The 23,289-nt window shown below is 42.8% G+C and overlaps 1 protein-coding gene across 11 annotated transcripts in view; it reads right to left on the bottom strand.

Annotated features, from left to right (window-relative positions):
• Positions 1-312: 312 nt before the first annotated feature.
• The window catches only part of LOC126484627 (glutamate-gated chloride channel), a 724,772-nt gene continuing 701,795 nt past the window's right edge, over positions 313-23,289 (bottom strand). For 10 of the 11 annotated variants that reach the window (XM_050108232.1, XM_050108236.1, XM_050108280.1 and 7 more), the window contains one exon: positions 313-3,338. In XM_050108232.1, coding sequence (XP_049964189.1) covers positions 3,087-3,338 — 252 coding nt within the window. In that variant the 3' untranslated portion in view covers positions 313-3,086. The remainder of the gene's footprint in view (positions 3,339-23,289) is intronic. The other variant, XM_050108244.1, reaches the window with a different exon arrangement.

Genomic DNA, 23,289 nt, shown 5'->3' with positions numbered 1-23,289 from the left:
CATTTACACAGTTACTACGTATGAATGTGAGTGTGAGCAAACTGTCTATAAGTAACTACTTTGCTTTTCTCTACGTTGACTGTCTGATTATAAGCAGAAGTAGCTACCAGAAAACGATTTCCGCGATTTCATGAGATTATTGAGTTTGTCACTAATGTTTGACTCTTCAGTAACTTTTGAATCATGTTAACCATAGATTAGGTGAAGAAAAACAAAAGCAGTGAAATTTCGCTCACAAATGAAACTTTTATGCGGAAAACAATATAAGTTACTTGATTTAGGTAAACAGGGTAAATAACAATAAGAAAAAAGTATTTTTCAAAATGTGCATTTATTATTACAACAGTCATGACAACATTCAATAAACAACCTTACAACTTTAATTCATCATTTAATGACTTACTGCGATATTCTCTGTTCACTCAGACTCTTTTAAAGTTTTTTGACGTTTCATAATGAAGTTAACAAAATAGCACAACATTAGATTACAAGATGTCGGTACTCTTCTATTCTACGCTACGTCTCCTAACGCGAAAACACTATCAAAGCTTGCGCCTTCCTCTTCTTCACAAACTCACTCTCATTTTTCAAAAATAATTGCGCTTTCACAGTTTTTATATACGTATATAATATATTTCATATATTTATTCGTGCTAAGTGCTAAACATTACACACATTTCTAGAATATACAAATAATAGTAACCGTCAAACAATAACAAGGTATTACCGCTCAGACGGGTTGCGACCCTCTCGGCTGCTGTGAGCTACGGCTACCAGCAAAGCTACGTGTGTGCGCCCGATCCCGGCGCCCGACACGGCCGGAGCCCTGACCGGCTCGAGCTCGCGTGGCTGTCGCCTGCGGACTGAAGTCTATGTCTAGCTCTACGTCCCGCCCGGCGCACACGCGCTTTGCACCTACGGTTATTACGAGTATGTTTTGCAGCGGGTAATACATTTCCATATTTCAATTAACGCTTCTCGCTACGGATAAAGCAGTATAGGTAGTATAGAAACGAACGAGAATGTAATGCCCAGAAGGAAACTTCCAATTCAACCTGGTTGCTTGCAACCCACGACCAAACATCACGTGTCACTTTCCGACCGTGTATGAAATGAACCCTTCTGCCTCTCTATTTAGGGCTCTCATTCTGGTAAAACTGTTGTCCAAGCCAGCTTGTGCCATTCGAGTAACGAGTGACGTCTGCAGATTAAAGTAGAGATAGAGCTAATTTAAACTGTAGTTTCCGGAAAATTATGAAATTTCAATGGCCAAAACAAAACCGTCACTTTTACGGCAGTAATTTATTTACTAATTAAAGCACCACATATCACACAGTGAATTAGAAACTGATCAGCAACACTTTTACAACCAGCCAAATAATTAATACTGTTTGGAAGACGTTTACATCGTGAACCTTAGATTTAATAGCGTCAATTTGTCATTACTTTGTTGTGTGGAAGCGTGAAATAAACTCACAAGTATGAAATCATTTTCTTCGGCTTCCCAGTTAAAATCCAAGAACCTGGATCTAATATGCGTTTAGCGTCCATCAGACAGAGACACGTCGTTATAAAACAAAATAGTCTGAAAGTAAAACAAACCGTAAGGTGTCTCACCTGTCGGATGCTTACAGGAGGGCAGAAGGATTCACATTTTGGCCACAGGTTTTCGTAACAAGAAGAAGTGATACTTTATGCAAAAACAATCGACAGTTCATAGCGCCAAGTAACGCCATTCAGTATACCAAAAAAAGTACCGCCTTAAGTGGAACGAGCTTCTGTAAAATTTTTATTTTGTCACTCTGCCACCCTGGATGCATCTAACGTTATTTGCCTCGAATATAAACTGATTCTCGCAAAAGTATACAAGTACTGCACGTGGCCATGCCATAGGACAGATCAGCACTGAATGTGATTGCTTTACGAGCCATTATATGTCGCACTGCCAAATACTTAGTCAAGTGTGTCACTAGGAATGTCTTAACATGCCTCTGGCCATCGAAGACATTGAGAATTCGTCGTCAGAGATAGGGGCATATTGTCTCTCACTTCCAGGCTTCTTCAGATGCTGAGTCAGATCCATACTGAGGAAGGCTAGCAGCGTCGTTCTCAAAGAGCGCACTGAATGTGGGAAAATGGCACAGATCTTCCTTTGAATTCGGCTGAGAGTCTGTAACGTACGGCAGGAAACTATTCTACACCTAGATATACCTACCGTAGCCCTGTAAGGGAAGACGATTGTCAATCTCACTCGCAGAAGTAGTCAGTACGTACACCGACGGCATCCGTCTTTCGAAGAATACAAAAGTAACAACATACACATGTGTTTCCACCCGTTGAAAAGTTGTCTCTGAAGGTGGGCAAAAAGTCATTTTGTCTGTATTATCGTACAGCCAACAATTACCATTAAACTGAGTATTGAGTAATGGTAGTCTCTAGAGGTGTAAACATGTTGCACTGATACGCCAGTCTGACACAGGAATGCTAGTACGCCACTCTGGCTCGGGGAGAGTAATACATCATTGTAACACAGGCAGGCTACGTACGAGGATCGGGAAAACGACAAGATCCCTACAGAGAAAATGAGCGTCAATGCGGGAGAAGACATACAAGGAGTTCAGTCCTTTCCCAATGTGTCGGTGACTGTGTTCTGACAGCTATAGTGTGCAGTCTAGAAAGTGTTCGTGCAAGGAGCTGATTGTTTAATTACGAAACTGTAAAAATCTACACATTTACAAATATTTTTCTTCTGCGGTACAGGTGACACAAAAGTACATTTCATGATAATAGTAGATCAGCTTAACGGCGACAATTTTTTTACGTGTGAAGTATTGGCGGGAGAAGGGATCGTATTCGTGTTCTGTACGGGGGCGTGGGAAGGGAGGTAATCGTGCTGTAAGGAAGGTTGTAAGGCGGAGGCTGTCCGCCGCGGATGACCCTGCTTAGTCCAAATGTGTGTCGGTGTGCAGTTTGCTGGTGTCTGTGTGTGCTTGTGTGTCGTGTGTGTGTGTGTGTGTGTGTGTGTGTGTGTGTGCTGGGGATGACGTCCCACGTAGCTGGCTGCTGCTGCGATGGCGGCTGGCGGCTCACTCGCGGTCGTCCTCGCGGAACAGGTAGGTGGACCAGTAGACGAGGTTGAAGAGCGCGAAGACGAGCGGGAAGGTGATGCGCGAGATGACGTCGATGCGCTTGGAGCGCGTGGGGAACTTGGAGAGCCAGGTGCGGCAGCAGTTTTCGCGCTTGGGCTGCATGTGGATCTCGCACTGGCGCACCTTGTCCAGGCCTGCGAGGCCGGGCGCTGCGGCCGCCGGACCGCCCGGGTGTCCCACCAACGGCTTCTGCAACAGGCGCACCCGCTCACCGCCGCGCACTCCACACCACGCAGCACAGCTAAGACAGCCACTGCATCCACATCGTATTATACATTTATTTACTTATTTTACTTACGGGAAGGGTGTCAAACTCGCAGCCAGCTGCTCCAGTAGTATCGCACTTACTTGTCACGTTATGCTCGGGGGCCACAAAACCCAACTAGCAGTGAATACCGGGTGATCAAAAAGTCAGCATAAATTTAAAAACTTTAAAAACCACGGAATAATGTAGATAGAGCGGTAAAAATTGACACACATGCTTGGAATGACATGGGGTTTTATTAGAACCACCCCATATTGCTAGACGCGTGAAAGATCTCTTGCGCGCGTCGTTTGGTGACGATCGTGTGCTCAGCCTCCACTTTCGTCATGCTTGGCCTCCCAGGCCCCCAGACCTCAGTCCGAGCGATTATTGGGCGTGGGGTTACCTGAAGTCGCAAGTGTATCGTGATCGACCGACATCTCTAGGGATGTTGAAAGACAACATCCGACCCCAATGCCTCACCATAACTCCGGACATGTTTTACAGTGCTGTTCACAACATTATTCCTCGACTACAGCTATTGTTGAGGAATGATGGTGGACATATTGACATTTCCTGTAAAGAATATAATCTTTGCTTTGTCCTACTTTGTTATGCTAATTATCGCTATTCTGATCAGATGAAGCGCCATCTGTCGGTCATTTTTTGAACTTTTGTATTTTTTCGGTTCTAATAAAACCCCATGTCATTCCAAGCATGTGTGTCAATTTGTACCTCTCTATCTACATTATTCCATGATTTATTCAGTTTTCAAATTTATACTGACTTTTTGATCACCCGGTACTTCGATGGGGGACTACCACGTGCAAAAAGACTGCAAAAGGAGTTTCCACTCAAATGTTCTGCAGATTCTTTCCTACAGAATACCCTGCTGTTGGGGCCACGGAGCAACAGCATTCTGACAAAGACTTTGGTCGAGATTCGTCTACTGTTTGTGCTTCAATCCCAAGCAGTACACTCTTCGGCTTCTCGAAGCAAATGCTGTTCCATCGTGGGCCCAACAGCAGCGAATTCTGAAAGGGATAATCTTGAACACTGCTAATTTCACCAATATCGGCTTTGGAATTTGACACCCTTCACGTGTGGCATAGTACATCACCTGAGTTAAATATCACTACCCTAAAATAAAAATATTAAATACGTGTTCAAAACATATAGGACATATAAAAAGAATTAAAACAAAAGATATAAAAAAAGACGTAAAATATAAAAATCCACAAAATATACAGAAACACAGTGACAGGTGAATGTACATATCCATACTCATTAATATATATATATATATATATATATATATATATATATATATATATATATATGTGTGTGTGTGTGTGTGTGTGTGTGTGTGTGTGTTCCCAATCACCTCCTGAACCACTGGATCGATTTCAACCAAACTTGATACACGTATTACTTACTGCCAGGAGAGAAACACTGTAACAGTAAGAACCACCAACCTCTCAAAGGGGTGTGGGCAGCGGTGAAAAAGAAGCATAGCTCACCACGCACAAGTAGACTAAATTCATCGAGTGTTTGAGAATGAGAACACTTAGTGACTTAAAACAAGCTTCCCACATAATTTCAAACATTTAGTAGACTTTTTCTCGCTCACATCCCCCACAAAATAATTAAAGGAAAATAGTTCATCGCTTACTACTTTTGCGCTGCTCATAATGTACACCTGTCCCATGGGGCAGGAACTTTTAATTCATTATTTCTTTACTGGTAACTCCAATCGAAACGCATTTTGCTCAGATATGTGTGAAATATGTTAAATATATGTGACATGTGCACATTCAGGCAAAGTTCTGGGTATAAAGCTCCTTCTAAACCTGCGGAACCAAATTTGGCACACATTTTACTTACTATGTGGAAAAAAATAATGTGAGAGTAAGAACCCGTTAATTCGTTTTTTTTTCTTGGGATGGGGGGGGGGGGGGGGTGCTTAACGTCAAAATAGAAGATGGGAGGAAAAGACTGACAGACAGATGGTGGGAAGGAGGGAAATGGACACAAATCTGGGAGAGGAAGAAATGGACAGAGGGAGGGAGAGAGTATGATGTACAGAGAAAGGCGGAGAACCAGATGAACACAGAAAGGAAATAGGGGATGGAAAGAGAGAAGGGGAGGTTGAGGTGGCCAGAGGAACGAAAGAGTTGGCCAGAGAGAGGGAGGAGCAGGAGATGGACAGAGAGGGAAGGGAGTAGGAGAGGGACAGAGAGTGGGGTGAGGAAGTGATGGACAGAGACGGAGGAGCATGTGGACTTAAATGGGGTGAGATGGAGGTAGAGGGGCAGATGGATAGTGGGGGAGGAGCAGATGAACAGAGAGAAGGGGACAGAAGGGAATAAGGAGATGGATAATGAGATGGGGAAGGAGGAGATGGATTAACAGAACTGGAATAAATACATATCCCGGCTACGCCAGAGACTCGGCTGGTTGCTGATACATTCAACCATCTTTTCGCCAGCTTGTAGTAATTCAAAGTGCTCACCAGCGAAGGTTGTCAATGGGCAGCTTTCAACTATATGTTTAATGGTTTACGTAACAGCTCCGTAAGTTTTTCCCAGTCCATGTAACGAATCGGCACATCTACCACAGTTTGTTCGAATTTTATGTAGGGTAGACCAGATTTTGAGAGGCTTATCGAATCCTGGTAGCGTGGTAGTGAGGCAGGGCAGTAGCTAGCTGCACTTCCATCTTAACTTGTTTAATGGTCGACGGTAGATCAACGCATGTGTTGACCCATGGGGACTTTCTTGTTGTTCGTGTTCTTTTTCCATAACGCGTTATATTTCCTCTTCCTTTGTTTTCTAGGTTTTTATAATACTTCTAGTTGATGGCCGGCCGAAGTGGCCGTGCGGTTAAAGGCGCTGCAGTCTGGAACCGCAAGACCGCTACGGTCGCAGGTTCGATTCCTGCCTCAGGCATGGATGTTTGTGATGCCCTTAGGTTAGTTAGGTTTAACTAGTTCTAAGTTCTAGGGGACTAATGACCTCAGCAGTTGAGTCCCATAGTGCTCAGAGCCATTTGAACCATTCTAGTTGATGTATTACTTCGGACATGTTGCAACGCAGTAACAAATAGCCACAAATTCGTGAGCTTCAGTTATTGGCTACATATGCTAACATCATCTCTGATTATTTTTAACTTCAACACATACACTGCACAACAGAATTAAAGGATCGCTTTTTCGAAACACCGTAACTGTTTCCTGTGGCAAAGTTTTAAATTTGGCTCAAACTGACTACAAACTTTCTCTATAATGAGGCAAAAGTGGGGCGACAGGTGACGTCACCAGCGGGCTCGGCGGCGCTTCAAACAGCAAGGTGCCGACATAAGCGGATTGAGGCCACACTTCATAAGTTCATTTGACGTTTATGGTGGGTTGATGATGTCACATTGCCACCAAATTGCACCACAGTTCTGGCCAACGCCACTGTGTAGGCGTCACACGATGCGAGTGTCGTCACTCCCCGTCTTGCCCATATGCCACGCCTTATTTGGACGACTCTCCGATGGAAGTCTCGACGGCGACCTCAGTGTTGGAATCACACGGTTTTCCAATGACTGCCCAAGAAAAAGCTTTCAGACACACTGACACTCAGAATCGACGCGCAGAGGCGTTGGAGCGTCGTCCAGTGGGCACCAATGAAGCCACCCCTTTCCTTGGTCCGCTGATTCCCGCACATTTCGCAGTCGAAAACGACAGTTCTCAGTGCGATCAGCAGCTGGATGTCGTCCTTAACAACTTTTGATGGACGTTTAAACCCCTCTCTAGGGACAATGTTGAGCTGCATCCACGTTGCAAATGATGGGAACCCTTTGGAGTGTAGCGCGACTACCATTTTTGTTCTCGTCTAAAATTTGGAAGAGACCGTTCAGAACCATCGACGAAACTTGAACAAGTTCTTCAGTAGCAGAAGGTGCTCATACATTTCCAGTCCTCCTGTTTCACGCCCTTCTGCAGCAAGCTCATGGAGCCGTGCGGTAATGACACATGCGTGAATACAAAGGCAAACTATGCCACTAAGCCCTCTCCTCTCCCGCTCCCGAGAATATTAAAAATGTTTCTTTAAAGGGAAAACCTGCGAAGTATTCCTAGACGCCTTCGGCAGACCACTTGATAGCCCTCCAATGCCAGGCATCCGCCTGCCTAGAATTACTTCACAGGTTTTCCCTTTAAAGTACTTTTTTAAAATTCTCACTAAATGTGGCCGTTTGTCACCGAGGGTATTGCGGAACTGGGTGGTTTGGAGGCACCATTTTCCGTTAAATTGATGCATGTGTCAACATCGCAATCCCCACGCCGCAGGAGGGCCCGAAAAAGGAAGGCTGAAAAAGCACAATCATCTTTTGGTACTTCAGATCACTTTCAAGTTTCGTCAAATGATTCTGGGAGGTCCGTAGCGGTTCGAACTTTACACGAGAGCAAAAACTGTGGTCGTGTTACACTAGAAAGGTGTCCTATCACGTGCAACAGGGATGCAGCCCCACAGTATCCTCAGAGAGGGGTTTAAATGTCCAGGGTTGTTAATAGCGTCAAAGGTAGTTAAAAGCATCCTCCAGTAGCTCATCGCACTGAGAACTGACGTTTTCAACTGTGAAATGTGCAGGAGCCAACGCACCACGAAAAAGTGTGGTTTTATTGACACCCTTTATGCAACCCTCTCAGGCCCTTTCGTGTCGATTCTCAGCGGCGGTGTGTCTGAAATATTTTTCTCGGCCACCACAAGAAAACCGCGTGATTTCGAGTGGTTCAAATGACTCTGAGCACTATGGGACTTACCTTCTGAGGTCATCAGTCCCCTAGAACTTAGAACTACTTAAACCTAACCAACCTATGGACATCACACACATCCATGCCCGAGGCAGGATTGGAACCTGCGACCGCAGCGGTCGCGTGGTTCCAGACTGTAGCGCCTAGAACCGCTCGGCCACTCCGACCGGCGAACCGCGTGATTTCAACGCTTGGTATCGCCTTTCACACTTCCGTCACAGAGGCGTCCCAGGAAGAGGTGAAATATGGGTAAGACAGGGTGTGACGACATTCGCACCGGATGACACCTCCATGGTGGTTTGGGCAGAATTGTGGTGAAATTTGGGCACGGGGCTTCGAAAAAGTGGTGATTTAAATCTGTTGCGAAGTGTATAATTAATCAGTTATTGGTATTGTTTGGCACACCAAGTACTCCCCCCCACCCCCCACAAAAAAAACCGCTCTCAATGTCACATTTTTCCTGCCTCACATGTTAAATTGCATAGTATGTATTTTCTTTGATCTAATGAAGTAAGTTCGCCACAGTAAGAGTCCAAGAGGCGCTAGGCAGGCGCACAGAGAAATTCTCACAGATCCAACATGCAAGTCGTCGCAGTTTCAGAGCATAGCTTATATTCATCAAGCTATTGATACAGTGCAAGGCATGTATAATTTCTTAGATGATTTTCCATGTTACAGTTTAAGATATCCAGTGTATAAAATTCATAGATCTGATTTATTTCATATTATAGTTCAGAGTTCCACGAATAAACTCACTGCATTTTCCTAACTGTTATTACAATTCAGAGCCGAAGCAGACTGACAAGCAATTGATTACTTTCATTATTGGCTCTGAGCACTATGGGAGTTAACATCTGTGGTCATCAGTCCCCTAGAACTTAGAACTACTTAAACCTAACTAATCTAAGGACATCACACACATCCATGCCCGAAGCAGGATTCGAACCTGCGACCGTAGCGGTCGCGCGGTTCCTGACTGAGCGCCTAGAACCGCTAGACCACCGCGGCCGGCACTTTCATTATTAAAGTTCCTAATTTTCCAATATAAGTTTCAATTTAAACAAGCCCATATATGAATTTCACAGTTGTTAATTAAATTCGTTGAAGAACAGTCAGATGAACAGTCAAAGCTTGGCAAATTTTTAATTGATATCCGTGGTTTTTACATGTGACTCGAATTCGTAATGGAAGGTCATTTAGTAAACGAATTAGGCCGTCTTATTATAGACCAAATATAATAAATATTGAGGAACATACAAGTAAGTGAGAAATCTACAATTTACAGAAACATTCAAAAAAGTTATCGAAAAAAAGAAAGGAAATATAAATCGCAGAAAGAGTTTACAAAGAAAGCGAAAAATTTTGGGACGTTGTAAGACAGGTGGATGAAAAGGAAGAGTCTGCTGAGAACGAAAACGCTGCCGAGATATTATTACAACCATTTCACTTAAGTGCATTTCTACAGAGCGACGCTCAAGTCGTATGTTACTTGATGTGCACCAGCTAAGTTGGTTCTAAGGGCACTGAAGGACTCACAGCTGTCATGCATATTAGTAAAAGTAAGGAAGGATGATTAAAGTTTAACATCTCGTCGACAACATGGTCATTAGAGATGTAGTAGAAGAATGGATTAGGGAAGGATGGGCACGAAAATCGTCCGTGTCCTTTTGAAAGGAACCATTCCGGCATTTGCTCTAAACGATTTGGGGAAATCACGGAAAACCTAATTCTGGATCTGAACTCTCGTTTTCCCGAAAGCAAGTCCACTGTGGTAGTTACTATACAACCCCGCTCGGTGATAGTAGTTGAACTGTCTGAGTGTCGATTATTAGTGTCAGTGCCAAGGGGGTCATACTCCAAAATTTGTAAACAGTTAGCAGGCTTTTTTGCTGAAAAAGTTAGCATTAATGCCCCCATTGCGAATTTAGCGCCATGGACAACTCAGGACTCCACGAGTAACAGCTGTCCGTGGCTAAAGTCGTTTACGACACTGTGCGAGTGTGGAACGACGTGCTGCACTAGTTAAATGTATGACAGCTCACCACCAACATAAACACGACAAAAGCAGACTCGTCGTCTAATACATGCGATATGCGACATCCGCTATTTACATGGCATTGAAGTAGACAGATGCCTCGAAGCCGAAGAGGCTGCTTCAGTAGAAAAGACTTGAATTTGCTCAACACCATCTAAACTGAACTGATGGGTGGAGGTAGGTCTTCTCCGGTAGGTCACGTTGCCCACTTCACACAACGGATGGCTGTCAGCTTGTGTCGATAATGAGGTAATCATGTGCCATGCAAGATTAGTGCATAATATTCCATTACTTTTAGCAGAGCATAGGGCGGTACAGACAGGTTTAGTAACATTCCCCAGGACTGTTAACCCATGTGAAAGGAAGTTGAGCTATGAGCTACGGCTTGTGTGATCGGAGGTTCAATAAAATCTGTAGCAAATACCTAAGTATTCCTGTTTCTTGCGAAACACGTTTCTTTACTGCCATGCCCAGAAGCTTGATGTCTATTGAGTTGTGAATCATTAGTTTATTTAGAGCATTGTATTTGCTACGTGGGTCTCCAAATACAAACAGAAACAGTTGTGAGAAGTATCTCAGACAGCTTGAGTTCAGGACTATGCGACTTACCTTCTGAGGTCATCAGTCCTCTAGAACTTAGAACTACTTAAACCTAACTCACCTAAGGACATCACACACATCCATGCCCGAGGCAGGATTCGAACCTGCGACCGTAGCGGTCACGCGGTTCCAGACTGTAACACCTAGAACCTCTCTGCCACCCCGGCCGGCAGTTCAGATTCATCTGGACATAATTATGCCGTTTAAAATTCGTGTACTTCAAACAGCTGTTATTCTTTGCAATAACATAACGTGACAGTAATGAGACTCGACTGTGAGGAATATCCACAACGGAAGACAGAGCTTCATAGAGTACTGTTTAGAGTTGCAACACGTCAGCAGAACTCAAAGAGATACATTCGCAGTCATCAGTAACCTCAGGTGATAGAGCTCCTTTCCAATAATTATTAATGTTTTATTTGTAGTCTACGGTCGCAGGTTCGAATCCTGCCTCGGGCATGGATGTGTGTGATGTCCTTAGGTTAGTTAGGTTTAACTAGTTCTAAGTTCCAGGGGACTAGTGACCTCAGAAGTTGAGTCCCATAGTGCTCAGAGCCATTTGAACCATTTTTCTATTTGTAGTAATTATCGATAAGAATTCGCGGTTTGTGAAATACAGAGTACATTCTTTTGTTCATGCAATACAAATAATTATCTACTACACTTTTTGCTTGATTAATGTGCACATCAAACAGGGCAGCTCACAATATTAACTCACACAGATTACACTGGGTCCGTGCTAAGGGAAACTGCATCACTACACAGAGTATCCCAGAAGTAATGGTCAGTATTTAGGTACATGACAGGAAAGATCAACTTAAGCAAAAAAAAATTCATATCGGCGTACGTCATATACCGACTAATTTTCCGAGACAGAACAAATTTAATGTACGCTGTTCAATATATTGCCATGTTTAAACATGTACAACAGTTAGTAAACATTAGAACATGAGTTTTACTAACTATCATTTGAAAATACCTATTTTTAAGTCCGCCTGCTTAGCTGAGTGGTAACGTGCTTGCCTCCCATGCAATGGACACGGATTCGATTTCCGGCCGGAATGGAGATTTTTCTCCTCTCGCGGACTAGGTGTTGTGTTGTCCTCGACATCATCGACGCGCGAGTCGTCCAATGTGGAGTCACATGAAATAAGACATGCAACAATGACACCGAACCCGGACGGGACCTCCCGGCCAACAATGCCACACGATCATTTAATTTTTTTTCATTTTTACTTATTTTTAACATATTTATCTGTAAGAACTATCACACATGTCGCATTAAAGCTTTCGTACTGTTCACAATAAATGTTCGAAGATCCCACCGTCAAATTAAATGCGTTTGTGCGCCCTTGGGAGACTGTGTTGAGCAGATTGTCTGAGTGCCTCTGCACGTTCCCTAATGAGGGCAGCAGCGGCCATGACGTGACCGACCAGTTCGTTTTTCTTTTGTGCACCTCAGACTTCATCCAGACACATAAACATGTAAGGGAGTACGGTCTGGTAAGCTTGGTAACCAGTAAAATGTACTACAGCGACCAATCCTGCTGTTAGAGTAAGACACATACGTCAGCTTCAATAGTCCAAAAGCAAAGGTACATTAAATGTGTTCTGTCTCGAAAACGATTTTGAATAGGACAAATATCCATTTAAAATTTTCACCTCGTTTGTCTGTATATTCCCCATTCCTCCTGGGACACCCTGTAGAAACTAGTTTATGTTCATTAAATATTAATCACTAGTATCACAATTTCCCAGAGGTTGAAACTGATCTGAAAGTTTACTTTCGTGTACAAAGTGGACATCTGCTGAGTAAACGTTATGTGCTTGACTAGTTGCACACTCTGTATTGATTATGTTAAGAATAAAGTCGCACGCCAAATAATATGCAGTCTATTTCAGTCGGATGGGATTTTATATCTCTTAAAGGTTCCCACTTTAGGTGAAATACAATATATTGTGGGATGTGTAACAAGTAAAAACATACGTCCCAAACAATTTCAGTTTCAAATTCCATTCGATAAGCTGTTTTTATCACAGCACACATATTCATGCGTACTGCCTAAATGAAATTACGATGTAAAGAAGACATCAGGCACGAAATTTCATACAAACATCAAAAAGTAATAGTCACCCTATAGCTTATTACGTATTAAATATGTTAATAAGACAACTGGGTTAATGAGTTTTTTCAAAACAATCTTGGTACCAAAACTCGGTTGTGTTTGGGTGCTGAATAATGTCGTACCATACACCATAACTACAGCATTAACTGAACATTCTGTGTAAAAATGGACACAGTATATGTATTAATTTAAGCTTTAGTCTGCTAGACTTTCGCCTGCTAGATGGTAAATAAATACTGGAAGCTAGTTGCGGAAAAATAGAATTTTGTAAAGATGGTATACACAGGTCGTTAGGCGAATAAATACAGATATCTTGATGGTTGGTACCTTATTACTCGTATGTACCATTTCAGTTTGTAAATGGTTTTTGTCTGTGTCTGACAGTCTTACTGTAAACACGTCACTTAATTTACAACCTGATGTTTCCTGCACAGTTGAAGCTGCATCGCGAAATGGGCTGTCGGTATAGACTGTCTTTCTGCCTCCACACATCGACACTACAGTACCTGACGTGCTATCTAGGGGAAAATAAACTTTAAAGATTTGAAATTTGAATTATATATTAATAACGTCAGCAGCTGCTGAGGGGCATTGATATATATCAACAAGGACAGGTGAAAATGTGTGCCCCGACCGGGACTCGAACCCGGGATCTCCTGCTTACATGGCAGACGCTCTATCCATCTTTTTTTTTTTTAGTCTGATATTGTTTTATATTGTTCGTTGAATATGTTCTGGGTGGAAGTCCGATGACACTCGTTCAGGTTCTTCGTTGCTCCATTCACTCAGTTTTTTATTACAGAGGGTAGCTAATCCTCTGACCGAACTCGCTGAGCTACCGTGCCGGCTCCATCTGAGCCACCGAGGGCACAGAGGACAGTGCGACTGCAGGGACTATCTCGCGCACGCCTCCCGCGAGACCCACATTCTCGCCTTGTATGCCCACACACTACATACTTAGTGTCCCACCCCAACACACTCATTGCTCGTGGAAGACATACTTACCAAGTCCCGTAAGAGTTCGGAGAATTTGTGTGCATCCGCACAGAAGAGGATGGTCATGGCCGGTATTGCCAGAACTATATACTTATATGGATATGGTGTCGGATCTTTCGGAAAGAAGAGACACCATATGCATATAAGTTTAAAGATTTGCTTTCGCCACGCGTACTGACCAATCTAAGAACATACTACCCGTAATAGCTTTAATTATTAGTCTGCAGGTGAAGTAAATACTGATGTAATGTTTTTCAACACACAGTCGTCAGTCAACACTAAAAGCATCTGCACTTATGCCCCTTAATACCCTGTATAAAACAAGTAAGATAAAATCAGTACATAGTTTCATTAAATATCAGTACTGTACTGAGTGGTGTCCTATCTCAGTGCAATGAAAGTCATCTTCTTTGATAAATTAGCAGTGACTAACTATCTAGCTCCTAAAAGAGGGAAGTTCTGTAAAATGACGGATACGTTCATGCACAACGTAACTGCAAACCCATTATAACTGCAAACCCATTACTTCGCAAAACATATGGCACTGTTTGATGTTATTAACTTTACATAAATCATCGTGAGAGTAGATACTAATGCTAAATGTTCTCATTAATTAACTTACAACTTTCTGTATGGCAGATTCCAATCTGTAGCAGGAATTGTGAACTGCTACATGTGATTCAGTGACTATATTGGGAGGCAGTGTCCAGTAAATATTTGGAGACCAATATGTTTGAACATTAAATGGAATGTCTGTTGTAAACATTGAAACAGAAATAAATACTTTCATATATACGTAACCTAAAATATTTTATGCTCAGGTAAATACAACACTGTTGTAGATAAGTTTGAATGATATAACGGACTGACTCTGAACCAGAGCTTTGTATTCTACCAGGTATTAGGAGTTTAATTATTGACTATCTGCTACCTGTGGCTGCGCTCACGGGTCAGCAGCTTTATTATGATGACTGATGGTGAGTAAGTAAGCTGTTGTCCGTTCAGAACGTCAGCCGTCCTCACGTGTCTGCCTGTTTGGGTAAGCATAACTCGTGATGTGCATCCCACTCTCCCCTCGCCCAAACTGTCCCAATGCACGGTACACCAGCATGTGGAGCATCGCTGGCGAGCGGTGCTTACAGAGGGGCATGGGCTGGAGCATGCATCTATGCCTCATTCTACTGAAGTAGGTGTAATTACACATTGTGTATATCATGCAGCAAATAGTTTAGAAGTATGGATAAAACATACTGAAGATTGTATTATCATTGTATTCATTAGTTTGAATCGTATCACGTAGCACAAATCAACCAATAAAAACATTTTCATAAATAAGATAAAGATCAAAATTTAAAACCAAATAGTTTTTTCAAGGAGTAAATATTTTTCCCTACTTAGCAAAATAATCTTCAAATCAATAAGTATCTTGTGCTATACACTTTTTCTAAAGTAGCCTAACCGTAGCCTATGTTCATTCCTGAGGCTTCAAGCTGTCTCCACGCCAAATTTCATCGAAATCGGTTCAGTGGGTTAATAGTGGAATCGGGACAGAGTTGCCTTCGTATTTCTAATATTAGTCTGGAAAAAACTTTCAACTACGATATCACTTTTCCCATGATCCCCTTTTGATGAAATATAGCCTGCAAGGTGTCCGTAGCTGTGCTCAAGTTACCTGTGAAAAACCTATGAAAGATATTAACGTGTTGAAACTGATGAACCGGCAAATATGAAGGTTTTAGATAAAATTTTAAATCACGAGATGATAAAAATCAGTTTCCATGAAATAAAGCTTCTACTGTGTTCTAAGTTACATCCGAGTTACCTGCGAAAGTCACATGAAGCAGTGTTGGAGATTAGCAAGTTCAAACAGAGGAAAAAGCAAATATGATAGCTTTAGATAAAACTTTAAAATGCGATATCTTTCTCCCCTGATCCGATTTTTATGAAGTAAATTCTATGCGGTGCCCCATACTGTGCTCAAGTTATCTGTGAACAACCCGTAAAAATTCGTCTAATAGTTTTGGAGATCAGCTTGTTCAAAAAGAGAAAGAGACAGATATGACGGATATACTCTAAATGACGATTTAATTTTTTTCACTATCCGATTTTGATTAAATATAGCTCATATGGTGTCCCAAAGTATACTCAGATTACAAGCGAAAACTCCATGAAAATTCGTCTCGTAGGTTTGGAGATTAGCGTGTTCAAACACATAAATTTACTGTCGGGTTGGGAAAGGGTGGCAAACTCCCGTTCGTGGTCGTTTTAAATGAACAGAAGGCAGGAGACCAGTTTGGGCAGTCATTGTACTAGGCACACTGACCAGTACTTGAATGTCAACAGTTGTCACCACCCTGTACACAAGAAAGAGGTCCTGAACACGTTAGTACACAGGGCAAAGATTATTTTTGACGACGACCACCTCGAGTCTGAATTTCAATTTGTGAAACGCATGTTCAGGAAAATGGTTACACCAAGGGAGAAATTGCAGAAGCTTTCAAGTGCCACCAACTAAATACGCCTCGATAAGCGGCGGAAGAGACCAAGCCAGCTACATTCCTTCCATACCATGAAGCAACTTCTAGCAAGATTGGGCGCGTGCTGAAGACACATGGACTGAGATCAGTGTTCTTGTCCCGCCTCCAAAATAAGAGATATGTTGTGTCCCGTTAAAGATAAAATAGATCTTCTAGGTCCTGTAATGCATGATTTTCCATGTGATTGTGATAACATTTACATAGGTCACACTGTTTGTACTGTTGATGAGCGTTGTGCAGAGCTATCACGATATATCAAACCAAGGGAACCTGAGAAGCTGGCCGAGGCTGAACATTGCCTAGAAAATGGGTATAAAATACAATTCCGAGAGGTCTGACTCAAAAACCCTCAAACTCGGATTCTGTTATCAGAGAAAATAAACAGCAACAGTTTTAACAGAGACCAGTGGTACACAATTAGTGGGGCATGGGTACGGGCTTTGGACACTGGGCGAAAGCAAAGATGTAGACTTGACGCTTGTAGAAGCGCGGGAGCTTCAGTTTCAAAAGGTATTCACTAAAGATCTTCATTTTGTCGTGTGCTATCGAGAACTAGCATGTATTTAAATACGCAGTTAAGAATTATTAAACTCGTCTGAAATAGGTACTTGCTCTCCGAAGGAGACGGCTGCGGAATCTCATTTTGCTCGATATTGTTCGTTGCACTTGTTCGGGGCGGATGTCCCGTGACCTACGTTTAAGTTCATCGATGATCCATTCACTAACTTTTTTTTTTTTTTTCAGAGGGCAGCTAACCCTCTGATGGAACACTTTGAGCTACCGCGCCGGCGTCGTAATATCTGCAGTGTCACGTGCTGTGACGTGTGAAGACGGGTTAAATTTAAGGATGGAAGTATATCTGTGAAAAGATTCCCTGGAAACATTGCTATCCTCAGTAAAAGTGAAGAAGAATTACCTGTTTAGCGTTATAACTGTCTAATGAGCAAAGAATGTGAATTGCAAGTAATCCGAAGAAAGACGAAAATAATAACAAGTACTAGTAATACAGGGTGACAATTACTGAACTATATGAAAAAAATGTAAATTAAATACAAAATGTGCATACACATTATTCAACACGTAAACGCCCTACGGATATTCGGATTTAAGTTACGACATGTTCAGTATGCCTTCCATCAATGGCTATGATGTGGCACAGACGAACAGCGAAATTCTGCACGACCCGCTGAAGTGTCGGAACATCGACGCTGTCGAGGACCTCCTGAATGGCTGTTTTCATCTCAACATTGGTTTTGGGGTTATTTCTGTACATCTTGTCTTTAATACAACCCCACGAAAAGGAGTTGCATGTGTTCAGATCAGGAGAATATGGCAGCCAATTGAAGCCCATGCCAATGGCCTCTGAGTGCCCCAGAGTCAGAATTCGGTCCCCAAAGTGCTCCTTCAGGACATCAAACACTCTCCTGCTTCGACGGGGTCGAGCTCCGTCTTGAATGAACAACATCTTTTCGAAATCAGGATCACTTGGGATAATGTGGATGGAATCTTCCAAAACCTTCACTTACCGTTCGGTGGTCGCCGTGCCATCAACGAATATCGCACCGATTATTCCGTGATTGGAAATTGCACTCCACACAGTCACAGACTTCTCGATCACGAAATGCGGATTCTCAGTCCCATAAATGTGCCTATTTTGCTTATTGACGAACCCATCCAAATAAAAATGGACTTCGTCACTAAACCAAACCATGCGTGCGCATACTGATTCCCATCATTCCCCGCGGCGTGCAGTTTAAATGCCCTAATGCAAAACCGTTCAGAAGTTATGGCGATTTTATTTCATATAGTTCAACAACGATCACCGTGTAAGATCAACGATAAAGCAGCATCACGGTTAGTGACCAGATAGTAGACGAAGTTAAGGAGTTTTGCTGCTTTGAAAGCAAAATAACTTATGATTGATGATACATGGGAAACGTAAAAACCAGATTAGCGCAGGCAAAGGGGACATTCATGTCCAAAAGAACCATCAAACATAGACCTTAATCTGAGGAAGAAGTTTCTAAGAATTTATGTGTGGAGAACAGCATTGCATGGTAGTGAATCATAGACTATGTGAAAATCGGAAAATAAGGAAATTGAAGCACTTGGGATGTGGTGCTATAGGTTGACTGATAAGGTAAGAAATGAGGAGGTTCTCCGGAGAATCGACGAATTGAGCAACATACGGAAAACAGTAAAAATAAGAAGAAAAATGTGATAGGACACATGTAATACATCAGGGAATGATCTCCTTGTCATTGGAGTGAGCTGTAGAGGGTGAAAAGTGTAGAGGAAAATAGAGATTGGTATAAAAGTACATCCAACAATTAACTGAAGACGTAGGATGTAAGTGTTATTCTGAGATGAAGAGGTTGGTACAAGAGGAATAAGTGGCCACCCACATCAACCCAATGTAAAGATTAATGACACAAAGAGAGACAGAGAGAGAAAGAGCGAGAGGGGATCGCGTAAAAATGGTTCAAACGGTTCGGAGCACTATGGTACTTAACAGCTGTGGTCATCAGTCCCCTAGAACTTGGAACTACTTAAACCTAACTACCCTAAGGAAAGCACACACATCCATGCCCAAGGCAGGATTCGAATCTGCGACCGCAGCGGTCACGCGGTTCCAGACTGAAGCGCCTAGAACCGCACGGCCACACCGGCCGGCTAATCGCGTAAAAACTTATTTCAGATGCAGTGCAGTTGAAATATTTAACTTGCTAAATAGCGCTGGCGCTGGTCTGGGAACGCTGGGCTACAAAGCATCTTCCATGAATTTCATGATGTTGGACGTATTGAGTTGTTGTCTAAACATTCATTTGCACATACGTTGTTAAACATGTAGTGGGTTGGCCACTTAGAAGATTAAGAGCGTACAATGACACCTCAAGGTCCATATTTGTTTCTAGGTACGAAGATGTTTAATATCAAAATGTAAAATTGATTGATTGATTGATTGACTTTGTTATACCCTTTCGCCGTATCGCCGACGAGCAACGTTATACAACATTCACCTAAAAATGACGATACAGCGAAACTGTGGAGCTGAGGTGACTGGTATTTTAAACCAGTTAGGTACAGCCAGCGCGGCTTAACGTTCAGAGAAGCTTAATAGCTGATATTGACTGTTTATGTAATGTGCAGTCTGTTTCCTGTCACATCTCCTCAAGTTCTTCCGTGTATTTTTGAGAGTGCTTCTCTGTACTGAGCGTCGAGAAGAATAAATACTTAGGACACACGCAGAATGTAAGAGTTATTGACATTTATAAACAGTACTGTACACTCAAAATCTGGTTAGGTCTTCTGTATTATCGTCGGTGGCTTAATATTCAGCTTAGGCTATTTTTTACGTTGTTAAGTGGACAAGGGTAGGGAATGAGATCGGTCGTGGCCATATTTTTAAGGAAAATCCAACGTGTGCCTCAAGTGATTTAGATATACCACGGAAACTCAAATCAAGATGGTACCATCAAATAAACAAAGTAGCACATGGTCGAAGATAGTGCAGTAGTAAGATTCCATTGCTGACCATAAAATGCACACCCTGACAACAAAAGTGAAGCACGAATGAGACATTTTCGGATGTCAACGTAACTTCGTACACGTCCACACCATCGGCGGGCACGTAAATGAATAGCTTTCCAATTCTCGAAGGGAACCTGAGTGCATTAGTGGTGTTCGTGTTCAGTATCGCCATTAGGCGTGGTAGGGCATATAAAAAATTTTGAGTGATCGCTATGGCAGACACGTAGACGTGAGTACTTGTGTGAGACCGCGTTATCAGCACCTGACAAAGTTTCAAGAGGCCCTCATTGTGGATCTCCATTTGTCTGACTGGTGGGATAGAGCAATATCCAGATTTGTAGGGCATTCTAATGTGACGATGTTGGTCTGCACGGGTACGTGAGGACAAGCACACTCGTCGTCAAGATTCCGGTCAACCGCGTCTGATAACAACAAGAGAGGATCGCAATATTGCGCACCAAGCTTAATATAACTGTTTCACATCTGCATCTACATCTACATTTATACTCCGCAAGCCTCCCAACGGTGTGTGGCGGAGGGCACTTTACTTGCCACTGTCATTACCGCCCTTTCCTGTTCCACTCGCGTATGGTTCGCAGGAAGAACGACTGCCGGAAAGCCTCCGTGCGCGCTCGAATCTCTCTAATTTTACATTTGTAATCTCCTTGGGAGGTATAAGTAGGGGGAAGCAATATATTCGATACCTCATACAGAAACGCACCCTCTCGAAACCTGGACAGCAAGCTACACCGCGATGCAGAGCGCCTCTCTTTCAGACTCCGCCACTTGAGTCCTCCGTCAACCCGATCTGGTACGGATCTCACACTGATGAGCAATACTCAAGTATAGTTCGAACGAGTGTTTTGTAAGCCACCTCCTTTGTTGATGGACCACATTTTCTAAGGACTCTGCCAATGAATCTCAACCTGGCACCCGCCTTACCAACAATTAATTTTATATGATCATTCCACTTCAAATCGTTCCGCACACATACTCCCGGATATTTTACAGAAGTAACTGCTACCAGCGTTTGTTCCGCTATCATATAATCATACAATAAAGGATCCTTCTTTCTATGTATTCGCAATACATCACATTTGTCCGTGTTAAGGGCCAGTTGCCACTCCCTGCACCACGTGCCTATCCGCTGCAGATCTTCCTGCATTTCGCAGCAATTTTCTAATGCTGCAACTTCTCTGTATACTACAGCATCATCCGCGAAAAGGCGCATGGAACTTCCGACACTATCTACTAAGTCATTTATACATATTGTGAAAAATAACACTCCCCTGTGGCACGCCAGAGGTTACTTTAACGTCTGTAGACGTCTCTCCATTGAGAACTACATGCTGTATTCTGTTTGCTAAAAACTCTTCAATCCAGCCACACAGCTGGTCTGATATTCCGTAGGCTCTTACATTGTTTATCAGGTGACAGTGCGGAACTGTATCGGACGCCTTCCGGAAGTCGAGGAAAATGGCATCTACCTGGGAGCCTGTATCTAATATTTTCTGGGTCTCATGAACAAATAAAGCGAGTTGGGTCTCACGCGATCGCTGTTTCCAGAATCCATGTTGATTCCTACAGAGTAGATTCTGGAGTTCCAGAAATGACATGATACGCGAGCAAAATACATGTTCTAAAATTCTACAACAAATCGATGTCAGAGATATAGGCCTACAATTTTGCGCATCTACTCGACGACCTTTCTTGAAAACTGGGGCTACCTGTGCTCTTTTCCAATCATTTGGAAACTTCCGTTCCTCTAGAGACTTGCGGTACACGGTTGTTAGAGGTGGGGCCACTGAAATCATTTCGCATACCACCTCAACCCGTTAATTTTTTTTTTTCCTCCTTCTCTGTCGCGCGTGGTAGCCGCGTGGTCTTGGGCGCCTTGTCACGGTTCACGCGGCTTCTCCCGTCGGAGGTTCAAGTCCTCCTTCGGGCATGGGTTTTTGTGTTGTCCATAGGGTAAGTTAGTTTAAGTTAGATCAAGTAGTGTGTACGATTAGGGACCAATGACCTCACCAGTTTGGTCCCATAAGACGTTACCACAAATTTTCAAATTTCAGTTAAGAGAGTAAGCAAGGGCCAAGAACTTTCGATTTTGTCTCCAATCGATACAGATGTCATCGAAGACCTAAAAATAGCTTTAAATGGCTATGGATGGAGACTAAATCTGCCTCAATGTTGCTGATGGAACTATTTACGCATCAGTTGGAAGGCAATTGAGAAACATCGGAAAAACCTAAACCAGGACAGCCAAACAACTCTGCCCTGGCTACTAGTATCCCCGTGCCTTAACACGTGTGTCACATCGCTTGGTGATTGTGTGCTACTGGATAAAAATTCCTTGCTCTCGGAGGCCACTGAGATTCTCCATTTAAAGTATTGTTTGGTGTGTTGCAAAAGTAAAAGCCAACTGCAAAATCGAGGGAGTAAACGAAAAGATTAAAAAAATATATGGAGAGTGACAATATCAAAACATTGATTGTTAACTGATGAAGTTACTGAAGTGACCTACCTGTAAGAATGACATTGCTCTCACATTATATTAGGGAATCAGAGATGGTAGAAAACCGGAATAGAAAGTGTGGAAATTTGCACTGAGGTGACAAAAGTCAAGGGATACCTCTTAATATCGTGTCGGTGCTCCTTTTGATTTCCGTGGTGCAGTAACTCGACGTGGCATAGACTCAACAAGCTGATGAAAATCCGCTGCTGAAATGTTGAGCCATTCTAGTTTTATAGCCGTCCGTAATTTTGACAGTGTTGCCGGCGCATAACTTTGTGCGCGAAACGACCTCTCGATTATATTTCATGTCGGGCGATCTGGGTGGACAAATCATTTGCTCGAATTGTCCACAATGTTCTTAAAACCAATTGTGAGTAATTGTAGCCCGGCTACATGGCGCATTCTCATCCATAAACATTCCACCGTTGTTTGGGAACATAAAGTCCATAATTAGCTGCAAATGGTCTCCAAGAAGTCTAACATAATCATTTCCAGTCAATGATCGTTTCAGTTGGACCAGAGAACACAGACGATTCCATATAAACACAGTCAACACCATTATGGGGCCACCAGTAGCTTGCCCGGTGCCTTGCTGACAAATGGGGTCCATTGTTTTGTGGGGTCTGCGCCGCATTCGAACCTTGCACCGGCGCTTACCAACTGCAATCGATACTCATCTGACCAGGCCACAGTTTTCCAGTCGTCTGTAGACCAACCGATATAGAACGAACCCAGAAGAAGCGCTGCAGGCGATGTTG

Source organism: Schistocerca serialis, chromosome 1 (genome assembly GCF_023864345.2).
Source record: "Schistocerca serialis cubense isolate TAMUIC-IGC-003099 chromosome 1, iqSchSeri2.2, whole genome shotgun sequence".
Taxonomy (NCBI): Eukaryota; Metazoa; Arthropoda; class Insecta; order Orthoptera; family Acrididae; genus Schistocerca; species Schistocerca serialis.
Note: the sequence above shows the minus strand (reverse complement) of the source record. Positions and strands in the feature narration are given on the sequence as shown.